The 12,468-nt window shown below is 44.6% G+C and overlaps 1 protein-coding gene across 9 annotated transcripts in view; it reads right to left on the bottom strand.

Annotated features, from left to right (window-relative positions):
* The window catches only part of TUBGCP5 (tubulin gamma complex associated protein 5), a 44,211-nt gene that overhangs the window by 15,065 nt on the left and 16,678 nt on the right, over positions 1-12,468 (bottom strand). For all 9 annotated transcript variants that reach the window (XM_031668887.1, XM_031668892.1, XM_031668891.1 and 6 more), the window contains 5 exons: positions 12,144-12,237; positions 10,702-10,948; positions 8,692-8,894; positions 4,965-5,080; positions 3,502-3,770 (listed from right to left, as the gene is read on the bottom strand). In XM_031668887.1, coding sequence (XP_031524747.1) covers positions 3,502-3,770; positions 4,965-5,080; positions 8,692-8,894; positions 10,702-10,948; positions 12,144-12,237 — 929 coding nt within the window. The remainder of the gene's footprint in view (positions 1-3,501; positions 3,771-4,964; positions 5,081-8,691; positions 8,895-10,701; positions 10,949-12,143; positions 12,238-12,468) is intronic.

Here is a 12,468-nt window from a genome sequence, read left to right as displayed (position 1 = left end):
GGGAGGCTGAGGCAGGAGAATGGCATGAACCCGGGAAGCAGAGCTTGCAGTGAGCCGGGATTGTGCCACTGCACTCCAGCCTGGGCAAAAGAGCAAGACTCTGTCTCAAAAATAAATAAATAAATAAATAAAGACCAGAGCCATCTCTGGAGCACACCCTCCTCTGGGCCAGTAGCCACTGCACCTCTCCTGCCCCCAGCCACTGGGGCTCCATCCTCATTCCACCAAGGCCACAGGGGTGGTTGAACACCACAACCCCAGCTATGTGGAGCCTGGGCCCAGGATCGGCTGTGATTCTGGTCCTGCACAGCAGGAAAACCAGCCCCTGCCACTGCACTTCCAGCCAGAGGAACAGTCTGGCAGCCCTGAGAGACCGAACCCACCGCTGAGCTGGCCGAACTGCTGTGCCATCTCTAGAGGGTGGGAACAGGCCCCTGAGCTTCCTACCAGCTGACATGCCTCCAGGCTGGTGGAGCAGTTACAGACCTGTGCTCAGGAACTGAGAAACAGCCCCCTAGCACCAAACCCTTGCAGACAGGCCCGGGGCCTACCCAGTGGCCCTGGGCCAGCATTCAGGGTCTGAGAAACAGTTTCAGAGGCTGCCCTGGCAGGCATGTACCTAGGCTTCTTGAGCAGCCTTGCGCTGCATCCATTGCTTAAGAAGTAGCCCCAGAGGCAGCGCCTGGGAGTCACGACCCCAGGTCAGCTGAGCAGCCACATGCCTGCATACTGGGCCTGCAAACAGCCCTGTGGTCTGCCCTTGGTGGGCATGTTCTGAGCCAGCTGGCACCCATATCCCAAACCTGAGAAAGAACCTTGAAGACCACCCCCAGTAAAGACACCCTCAGGCCAGCAGAGCAGCTTTCCACCCACATGCTGGGCCTCAGAAGCAGCCTCCTGGGCTGCCACTGGCAGATACATACCTAGGGCTGTCAATAAGCCATGTGACCATGTCCCAGGACTGAAAAAGAGCCCCTTGAACTGTCCAGGCAGACATGCACCCAGACTACCAAGCAGCCCTGTACCCACGTCCTGGGCCTGAGAAACAGGCCTCAAGTAATCCACCTGCCTTGGCCTCCAAAAGTACTGGGATTGGCCAGGTGTGGTGGCTCACGCCTGTAATGCCAACACTTTGGGAGGCCAAGGAGGGTGGATTGCTTGAGGTTAGGAGTTCAAGACCAGCCTGACCAACATGATAAAACCCCATCTCTACTAAAAATACAAAAATGAGCCAGGCATGGTGGCACATGCCTGTAATCCCATCTACTCAGCAGGCTGAGGCAAGAGAATCACTTGAACCCAGGAGGCAGAGCTTGCAGTGAGCTGAGAGCATGCCACTGCACTCCAGCCTGGGTAACAGAGCAAGACTCTGTCTCAAAAAAAAAAAAGAAAGAAAAAAAGTGCTGGGATTACAGGCATGAGCCACCACACCCGGCCAGTTGTGCCACTGTTGTCACAAACCCCCTCAGTGTAGGCCACTGAGGCACTTGCAAACATCACTAAAGTGGATTACAACTGAAGAAAGTACATGGAGACTACACTACTGCATTCATCCAGAACCAAGGCCAATGCATCCCACTGAACCCATACCCCAAGACCCATTCATATGAATAACTCTTTACAAAACATACTCCATAAAATTGGAAAAGGTGACTTTCCCACCAGATGTGTAGAAATAAATGTAGAAATACATCAAACATGAAAAAGCAAAGAAACATGACACCTCCCAAGAAAACCAGTAATTCTCCAGTAAGAGACTACAATGATATACGAAATGCTGGAAAAATAATTCAGAATTAAAATCTTAAGGAGACTCAGTGAGATACAAGAGAGTACAAATAAACATTCAACAAAATTAGGAAAAGAATGATTTGAATGAGAAATTCAACAGAAACAAATGTTTAACACACAAGCAAATTTTACAGTGAAAGAATTCAATGGATGAGGCAGGGCACGGTGGCTCACGCCTGTAATCCCAGCACTTTGGGAGGCCAAGGCGGGTGGATCACCTCAGTTCAGGAGTTTGAGATCAACCTGGCCAACATGGTGAAACCCCATCTCTACTAAAAACACAAAAAATTAGCCAGGTGTGGTGGCGGGTGCCTGTAATCCCAGCTACTCAGGAGGCTGAGGCAGGAGAATCACTTGAGCCAGGGAGGCAGAGCTTGCAGTAGCCAGAATGCACCACTGCACTCCAGCCTGGGTGACGGGAGTAAAACCCTGTCTCAGAAAAAAAAAAAGCAGCGGGGGGAACAAATGACCCCAACAGACATTTCTCCAAAGAAGTCATACAAATGGCCCAGAAATAGATAAAAAATGCTCAGCATCACTAATTATTAGGGAAAATGCAAATCAAAACCACAATGAGTTATTTCACCCAGACAGGATGGCTACTTATCACGAAAACAAAAAATAACAAATGCTGGTGAGGATGTGGAGAAAAGGGAACTCTCACACAATGTTGGTGGGAATATAAACTACTACAGACACTATGGAGAACAGTTTGGAGGTTCCTCAAAAAACTACAAATAGAACTACTATATAATATAGCAATCCCACTAGTGGGCATTTATCCAAAGGAAAGGAAATCAGGACATCAAAGAGACATCTGCACCCCATGTTTACTGCAGCAGTATTCACACAGCCAAGATACGGAATCAACCTAGGTGCCCAACAACAGAAGAATGGGTAAAAAAAACTGTGGTACATGTATATATATATATAACTCGAAGATAAAAAAGAATGAATCTTGCTGTTTGCAGCAACACTGATGGAAATGGTGGACATTATGTTAAGTGAAATAAGCCAGGAACAGAAAGTTAAACTGCTTGTTCTCACTCATGTGGTAGCTAAAAAATGTTGATCTCATATTAGTAAAAAGCAGAGCAGGATACCAGATGCTGGATTTTGTAGGGGGAAGGGAGGAAGAGGCAGATATTTGTTAAAGGACACAAATAGCTAGCTGGAAGGAGTAGTTCCAGTGCTCTGTATCACTATGGGATGATGACAGTTAATAATGTATTGTAGAGTTGCACACAGCAAAGACGAGGATACTGAATGTCCCCAACATAAAGAAGTAGTAAATGTTTGAGATGATGGAAATGCTAATCATCCTGATCTGATCACTGTATACGTATCAAAACATCACTATGTACCCCAAGAATATGTACAATTACCATGTCAATTTATAAAAATAAGAAAAGAAATGGCAGGGAATTACTTTTCAAAGTTCCAGTCCTAAGGAATCCGGAGTGAGGAAAATGCATGTGGAACTTACCGTCGCTGCCTTTTCAAACACAGCACTGAAAGTTTTCAATGAAGACAGTCTTTTAAAAAATCAAGAGCAGCATGATTATTAATTCAACCATGATGATAATTACCACTGACATAAGAGGATTCGATGACTTGCAAACTACAAAATAATTAGGTATCAGGATGACAAGAGCGAGTAGGGTCAGGTGTCCCAACACCGAGGGACACACGGGAAGACAAAACAGGTACCTCTGGCTCCTGCCTGGCAGGTGGTGCTCTCCGCACACTGCAGGTTCTTCAGCAGCTGCATCGACTTGCCAGCCATTATGATCTGCTTCAGGACAGGTTTGAGGAAGGACACCATGGTGTGCTGCCTGCTGGAGGGCCCCTGGTCACTGCCGGAACTCGCACTAGCATTATCACTCATTTTTTCTTCATTTTCTGTCTTTTCTGATACACTATACAGCGTGTAAGTTGCATACCAGAAGTCTCTGTGATTAACTGGAACATTTTTGTTTCTAAAGAGATTCAAAAGGATTTTAAACTCTTATTTCTCTTCCTTAAAAAACAGCATACTTGCTCTAGTTTGTTGTCCAGACATTACAAAACGTGATATTAATTATTAGTAAATGGAAGCAATCTTTAGGCAAAATGGGGCAGTTTTAATCTCAGCTCAGTTTAAAGAGAAAAGGGAATAAATAGTTGGAATGGTATAAGTAAAATTTAAGTAAGCAGAAATAGTTTCTTGAATTGAAATTACTTAAAATATGACTAATTTGGTCCTCTTTAGAAGTAGAATAAAAGTTTACCCATTTACCATCTCCTGTGAAACTAATTTGCAGATTTCTCTATCATTTTCCCTACAAAGATTCTTAACTGGACTACTTTTAACAATAAAATGATGGTCAATCATCACTCTAGAAGAACAGTCAGGGTCCCACTTGTCACAAAATTCTCACATGAGATTGATGAATCAGAACACAGTGACAGACATGAGACTGAGTTGAAGGAAGGGTCAGTTCACTCACGTGAGCATTGCATACATATTGCTACCCTTCCAGAACACCAAGGACTTAAAATTATCCTTCCCGATGAGTTCAATGGATAGCTATCAATAGAAACCATATATCTAAATATACCGCATAATTTAAAATTGGGTTAAAAGAGCACAAATAGCTCTACATTGTATGATCTATACATTGTATGATTCCGTTCAGAAAAACCAATTAACTGAAGGGAAACTGTCATAAAAGGAATAAGATTTTCCTTAATTGTTTTGTTAAATATTATACTAAGGTAAAAAATCAGTAGATAATTCAGAGAAATAAACATATTAGAGGCATATTTTATAATTTTCTGTATCTCTTTACTGATAATTTAAAATGAAAATAGCTCAAACCATCTAATATCCCCTAAACTCATTTTACGGGAAGCAGTGTTTACTAGCTCGCCATAAATTTACTATCATCCAAAAATACAGTTTGCTTAAGAAAAGTTGTGGAGTGACAAAACTTGGACAAAGATATTTTTAATCAGCTGGTATCACTGACATCTTCCATAAAAATGAAATAGAATTTGCCTATGATGACGAGTTCTGTGATATGAACTGTGCTCCCTCAGTACCGTTTGAAACTAACGAAAGCATTCGACTTTCACAGGGAGGAAACTGGTGATGGCAGCCCCCAGTGACCCTGTGCTCTGCTGCAGCTCACCTCTGGATGATGAACTCCCTGGCGCCATCCCACAGGTGCCCATGCACGATCCACTCGTCCACCGTCTGCAGGTAAGGCCGTACCGTTTCCACCCAGAGAGAGAACAGCAGGGAGACCTGAGGCAGAGAGGTGCACGGTCAGCTCTCGGGGTTCCCTGGTCACTAGAATAAAAGGAGGTTTAAACATTTCTGAATTGCCTTTAAAAAAGTGATCGGATTTCTCCATTTTTTGGGGGCACAAAGAAATTAAAAATCCAAAAACATACACTATAAAATCCTTATGAAAAACTCACCTAAATGCTGGGCGCGGTGGCTCATGCCAGTGATCCCAGCACTCTGGGTGGTAGAGGTGGGCGGATCACCTGAGGTAAAGAGATCGAGACCATCCTGGCCAACATAGTGAAACCCCCTCTCTATTAAAAATACAAAAATTAGCTGGGCATGGTAACACGCGCCTGTAGTACTAGCTACTCAGGAGGCTGAGGCAGAAGAATCACTTGAATCTGGCTCGCGGAGGTTGCAGTGAGCCAAGATCCCGCCACTACACTCCAGCCTGGCGACAGAGTACCACTCTGTCTCAAAAAAAAAGAAAAGCTCACCTAAATAAGGGATGATCATATTGTTTGTAGTGCAGACTGGGAAACTTGAGAGTGAAAATGACACAGAGGCAGCAGGTGTATCCTGAGACAGCCCAGGCAAGCGAACAAGGTTTCCCTATCGAAATCCTATTACTAGCAAAGCATCCATTAAGACTGAGGAAACTGGCTGGGCATGGTGGCTTACTCCTGTAATCCCAGCACTTTGGGAGGCTGAGGCAGGCAGATCACAAGGTCAGGAGTTTGAGACCAGCCCGGCCAATATGGTGAAACCCCGTCTCTATTAAAAAAATACAGCTGGGCGTGGTGGCTCATGCCTGTAATCCCAGCACTTTGGGAGGCCGAGGTGGGCGGATCAGGAGATCAGGAGTTCAAGACCAGCCCGGCCAAAATGGTGAAACCCCATCCCTATTAAAATTACAAAAATTAGATGGGCATGGTGGCAGGTGCCTGTAATCCCAGTTACTCAGGAGGCTGAGGCAGGAGAATAGTTTGAACCCAGAAGGTGGAGGTTGCAGTGAGCCAAGATTGCGCCATTGCACTCCAGCCTGGGCGACAGGGCGAGACTCCATTTCAAACAACAACAACAAAAAAATCCAAAATTTAACTGGGCATGGTGATGTGCACCTGTAGTCCCAGCTACTCGGGGGGCTGAGGCAGAAGAATCGCTTGAACGCAGGAGGTGGAGGCTGCAGTGAGCCGAGATTGCACCATGGACTCTAGCCTGGGCAACAGGGTGAGACTCCGTCAAAAAAAAAAAAAAAAAAAAAAAAAAAGAATGAGGAAATTACTTCATTCCACTAGTTCTCAGAGTACAAAAATGGCAGTGCTGAGAGAAAATCAACCTCCTTTTTACTGAAATGCAATATTGGCTGGGCACGTGGCTCACGCCTGTAGTCCCAGCACTTTGGGAGGCCGAAGCAGGCAGATTGCCTGAGCTCAAGAGTTCAAGACCAGCCTGGGCAACATGGTGAAACCCCCTCTCTAGTAAAATACAAAAAAACAAAAAAAATTAGCTGGGCGTGGTGGTGGGCACCTGTAGTCCCAGCTACTCGGGAGCCTGAGGCAGGAGAATCACTTGAACCTGGAAGGTGGAGGTTGCAGTGAGCTGAGATTGTGCCACTGCACTCCAGCCTGGGGACAAAGCAAAACTATGTCTTAGAAAAAAGAAAAGAGGCCGGGCGCGGTGGCTCAAGCCTGTAATCCCAGCACTTTGGGAGGCCGAGACGGGCGGATCATGAGGTCAGGAGATCGAGACCATCCTGGCTAACACAGTGAAACCCCGTCTCTACTAAAAAAAATACAAAAAACTAGCGGGGCGAGGTGGCGGGCGCCTGTAGTCCCAGCTACTCAGGAGGCTGAGGCAGGAGAATCGCGTAAACCCGGGAGGCGGAGCTTGCAGTGAAGCGAGATCCAGCCACTGCACTCCAGCCCGGGCTACAGAGTGAGACTCTGTCTCAAAAAAAAAAAAAAAAATAAAATAAAGAAAAAAGAAAAGAAATGTGGTATTAAATTGGTGTGAAAAAAAGTTATACCAACAAACTAGAAAACAGACCTAATGTACATACCCAAGTAAGACTGTAGCATTCTAAATTACAACCTCTAGTTAGATTTTAATTTTTTTTTTTTTGGAGACGGAGTCTCGCTTTGTCGCCCAGGCTGGAGTGCAGTGGCCAGATCTCAGCTCACTGCAAGCTCCGCCTCCCGGGTTTACGCCATTCTCCTGCCTCAGCCTCCCGAGTAGCTGGGACTACAGGCGTCCGCCACCTCGCCGGGCTAATTTCTTGTATTTTTTAGTAGAGACGGGGTTTCACCGTGTTAGCCGGGATGGTCTCGATCTCCTGACCTTGTGATCCGCCTGTCTCAGCCTCCCAAAGTGCTGGGATTACAGGCTTGAGCCACCGCGCCCAGCCCAGATTTTAATTTTTAAATCTACATACTGTTTGAGACAGAGTCTTGTTCTGTTACCCAAGCTGGAGTACAGTGGCGCAAACATGGCTCACTGCAGCCTCCACCTTCCACACTCACTTTCTTCCTGCCTTAGCCTCTCGAGTACCTGGGACCGTAAGCACGTGCCTCCAGAGCTGGCTGTGTTTTTTGAGATGGAGTCTTGCTCTATTGCCCAGGCTGCAGTGTAGTGGTGTGATCTCGGCTCACTGCAACCTCCCGGGTTCAAGCGATTCTCCTGCCTCAGCCTCCTGAGTAGCTGGGCCTACACGTGTTCACCACCACGCTAGGCTAATGTTTGCATTTTCAGTAGAGACGGAGTTGCACCATGTTGGCTAGGCTGGTCTCGAATTCCTGGTGTCAGCACACCTGGCTACTTTAACAATTTTTTGTAAAGACAGGGTCTCTCAGTATGTTGACCAGGCTGGTCTCAAATTCCTAGGCTCAAGTGATCCTCTCAGCTCAGACTCCTACGTAGCTGGGACTACTGGCGTGAGCCACTATGCCTGGCCTAGATTTGTATTTTTAAAAATACAATATAAAATATATAACATAATATTTATCATCTTAACTATATATTTTTTAAAAATTTAATTTAACTTATTTTTTAAAGACAGGGCCTCACTATGTTGCCCAGGCAAGTCTCAAACTCCTGGGCTCAAGCAATCCTCCCGCCTCAGCCTCCCAAAGTGTTGGGATTACAGGCACGAGTCACTTTGCCTGGCCCTCGCCATTTTTAAGTTTAGAGGTTTTAAGTACATTCACTTCATTGCGACAAATCTCCAGAACCTTTTCATGTTGTAAAACTGAAGCTCTGTACCCATTCAACAGCAGCTCCCCATGCCCCAGCCCTTGGTAACCAGCATACCACCTTGTTTCTGTGACTGTGTCTACTTCAGATATCTCACAGAATGTTAGTTACATGTTAGTTTTTATGTGAGAAAGCGTTATTGTAAATATCTATACCCATCAGGTAGGTATTTCTCACATCTTGTTTTGTCCTTGCCTCATCCTTCTGAAAAGCCAGTTTCCTACAGCCTCAAATTTGGAAGCCAATTTAAAAACTCTGAACTGTCCAATGAGTCACCATTCAAGTGTCATTTAACAAAGAACTACGATCAGCTGTCTACCAGTCCTCTGCCGTGCAGAATGGAGTCACACACTTCAGGCAGAAGTCTCACATACGGTTTGCTCAGAGGCTTCTCCAACATTGTCATATTCAAGAATGGCCTTGTACAGGGTGTTGAGCAGGTGAGAGGCCCGGACAACATTTCGAGTATCAGGTGGAACTTCTGCTACTCCAGTACTAAACACTTTGTGCAGAACCTTGAGCTGAGCCAATCGAGGTGCCAACTTGTCCACCACTATTGCAAGAGTTATTGTAGCATCTGCAAATTTCAACAAATCAAACTCAATAGCAAGAAAAATACAGGTATCTAAAACGTGACACAAATGCTGGCAAATCACCAGGCTTATGGACAGGCAGGGCAAAATGGAGGATGGTGAATTTTGATCTCACTTCACAAGGACCTAATTTCCCTAAGGAAGAACTCCTGCAAGTCACGGAGAAAAAGAAAACTCAGCAGAAAACTAACATATAAAGGAACTGACAGTTCACAGAAAAGGAAAGATGAGTGATTCTAGAACATACAAAAAGTCACTTGACCTTACTTAAAAAATTACGCTAGGTAAAACAAAACACCTCCAATGGGCTGATGTTACAGTGAGGGGTGAGAGAGGCTGTGCCTACAAAGGGCTGCAGAAGCAAGGTCCTGCGAGGTGATGGCACAGCTGTGACCTTAACATGGAAGTGGCCATGTGGAGCTAGACAGGTGATAAAAAGACCTGGAACCATACACGAAGATACCACACCCACCCCTGCTCAAAGCAAGTTCCTGCAATGCTGGTGAAGCTGTGTCAGGTCTGCAGTTTGGCTAATGTGCTGTGCCAATGTCAGTTTCCTAGTTTTGATTATGTACTGTCACTACGTGAGGTTTTCCCACTGGGGGAAGCAAAGTCATGGGAACACAGGGCCTCTCTGTACCATTTTTTGTGGTAGTTCAAAATAAAAGTTAAGGGGAAAAAAGCTACATGGGTTGCTATTTTACAGCTGTCATACTGGTGAAGACCAAAACCTCTGATAACACTGATGGCAAGAGTGTGAGGAAACAGGTATTCATCTACATGGCTCACAAGAGTATAAATCTATTTACCTGCACCTCCCCATAAAGTGGCAAAACTTAGGAAAATCACACATGACCCAGCAATTCCATTTATAAGAACCTACCCCACATGGTTGGATGCAGTATAATCCCAGCTAACACCTGTAATCCCAGCATTTTGGGAGGCCAACGTGGGCGGATCACCTAACGCCAGGAGTTATAGCCCAGCCTGGTCAACATGGTGAAAGACTGTCTCTACTGAAAATACAAAAATTAGCTAGGGATGGTGGCAGGTACTTGTAATCACAGTTACTCGGGAGGCTGAGGCGGGAAAATCGCTTGAACCCAGGAGGCGGAGCTTGCAGTGAGCCGAGATCCCACCACTGCACTCCAGCCTGGGTGACAGAGGGAGCCTTCATCTCAAAAAAAAAAAAAGAACCTACCCTACAGATAACTCACTGCCTGTGTACGATTACGGATATGTAGAAGTGATTATCACTGCAGCACTGCTAACAATAGCAAAAGCCTGGGAAGAACCTAAATCCATTAAGGGGACTGGGCTACGATACAACCATATGATGAAACACTCAATCTGTAAAAAGGAAAATAGAAGCTCTTCACATTTGTGTGGTATTATCCTCAAAATTTAAATCAGAACAATTTGAAGAGAGCGGTGTAATGACTGCTAGGTATGCGTATATGTATATGCACTGCTTGTGTATGTTCAAACTCTTTCTGGGAGGATGCATAAGAAGCTGAGGACCTGGTTGTCTCTGGAGAGGAGAACTGACTGGCTGGGGTACTGGTGCAGGAAGAATAATTTAGATTTTTCACTCTAAATCCTCTGTAGATTTTTGATTTTTAGAGATATGAATGATTTAAAAATACAAATTTAAAATAATTTTTAAAATGAAGCATTCACGATAACTACTTATTTGCTAGGCAACTTTCAATCTTACATGATGAAAAATCTAAATGGCATTCAAATTATAAGTTACGTGTAGCACGAGTAAAGATGAGGAACATTTAATACCATTATTGATGATGCACTTCTCGATTTCTGCAAGTTCCTCTTTGAAACTAATGAAATATTTGTACAGGGCCCACATGAAAGCCTGGTAGGTTCTAAAGGGGGCTTCAGTTGACTTCTTAGGAACAGACCCACTTCCAGGCAGCATGCTCTCGGAACTGTGTCCCATGACTTCATCAATGAACTGCTGGAGTCGAAACACAACCTGGCCATACGCTGCTATTTGTTCCAGCACAGACCGTAAACAGCTCTACAACAGAAGCAAACTGCAATTACTCAAAGGTGGTCTTCTGCAAACTCTCAAATTCATTTCCCTCTCGCTGTAAAATATTTCCTTTGCAATTATTTTAAACAGTATGTTTAGTAGAACACAAAGTAATAAAATGATTAATATTTAGGTTTATACGCAAGGGAAAAAGAGCAATAATTTCAATAGACTAGAGAATTCTGGCTTTTATATATATATATATATTTTTTTTTTTGAGACAGAGTAAAAGTGGCTCTGTGCGCCCAGGCTGAGTGCAGTGGCGGGATCTCAGCGGCTCACTGCAAGCTCCGCCTCGAGGTTGCGCCATTCTCCTGCCTCAGCCTCCGGTAGCTGGGACTACGAAGCCAGCCACCCGCCCGAGCTAGTTTTTGCCATTATTTTTTAGTAGAGCCGAGGGGTTTCACCGTGTTAGCCAGGATAGTCTCGATCTCTGACCTGCGTGATCCATGATCCTGACGGCCTCCCAAAGAAGATGCTGGGATTACAGGCGTGAGCCACTGCGCCCGGCCCAGAATTCTGGCTTATATTTTAAAAAAACATACATAAGGTAAATGTACTTAAAGCAAAAAAAAAAAATTACAGTATATAACTTTCACAATACAGAATGACAGAATTAAAAGCACAAAATGCAAATTGAAATTAAATATGTCCAGCCAGGCGTGGTGGCTCACGCCTGTAATCCCAGCACTTTGGGAGGCCGAGGCAGGCTGGATCATGAGATCAGGAGTTCGAGACCAGCCTGGCCAACATAGTGAACTACCGTCTCTACTAAAAATACCAAAAATTAGCTGGGCCTGGTGGCGGCGCCTGTAGTCCCAGCTACTTGGGAGGCTGAGGCAGGAGAATGGCTTGAACCCGGGAGGTGGAGGCTGCAGTGAGCAGAAATCATGCCACTGCACTCCAGCCTGAGCGACAGAGTAAGACTCTGTCTCAAAAAACAAAACAAAACAAAAAAAAAGAAATTAAATATGTCCTAAACAATATTAAGGAACTCTCTAAGTACTGTAAAGATGCACAACTCAATTTTTCTTTCTGGATATTAAATATTTAAAACTTTTTTTTCCATGTGAGGAAGCAAGAATGAGTTCAATAGTAATTTTAATATTGTAAAATGTTCTAAAATTATCAGTCTACATAAATCCTATTTCTTAAATTACCATAAATACAAATAACTTACATGTGTTAAATGAGTTACTATAATATTGTTTCTCACAGTTACCTTCCCATCTATCAACTGAAATATAAAGAGCTTTTTCACTCCTGAAAGTAACCTGAAATGAGACAAAAAAAAGACGAGTGTACTTTAAGTCTAGAAAAATATTCACGATACTATGCCCAGGGCATTTTTTTTTTGACAGGGTCTCACTTCATCACCCATCCAGGCTGGAGTGCAGCAGCATGATCACAGCTCACTGCAGCCACAACCTCCTGGATTCCAGTGATTCTGCAGCCTCAGCCTCCCCAGTAGCTGGCACTACAGGTGCATGTTACCATGCCTGGCT

This window comes from Papio anubis, chromosome 7, assembly GCF_008728515.1.
Source record: "Papio anubis isolate 15944 chromosome 7, Panubis1.0, whole genome shotgun sequence".
Taxonomy (NCBI): Eukaryota; Metazoa; Chordata; class Mammalia; order Primates; family Cercopithecidae; genus Papio; species Papio anubis.
The sequence above is the reverse complement of the archived record's forward strand: the minus strand, read 5'-3'. Positions and strand labels throughout refer to the sequence as shown.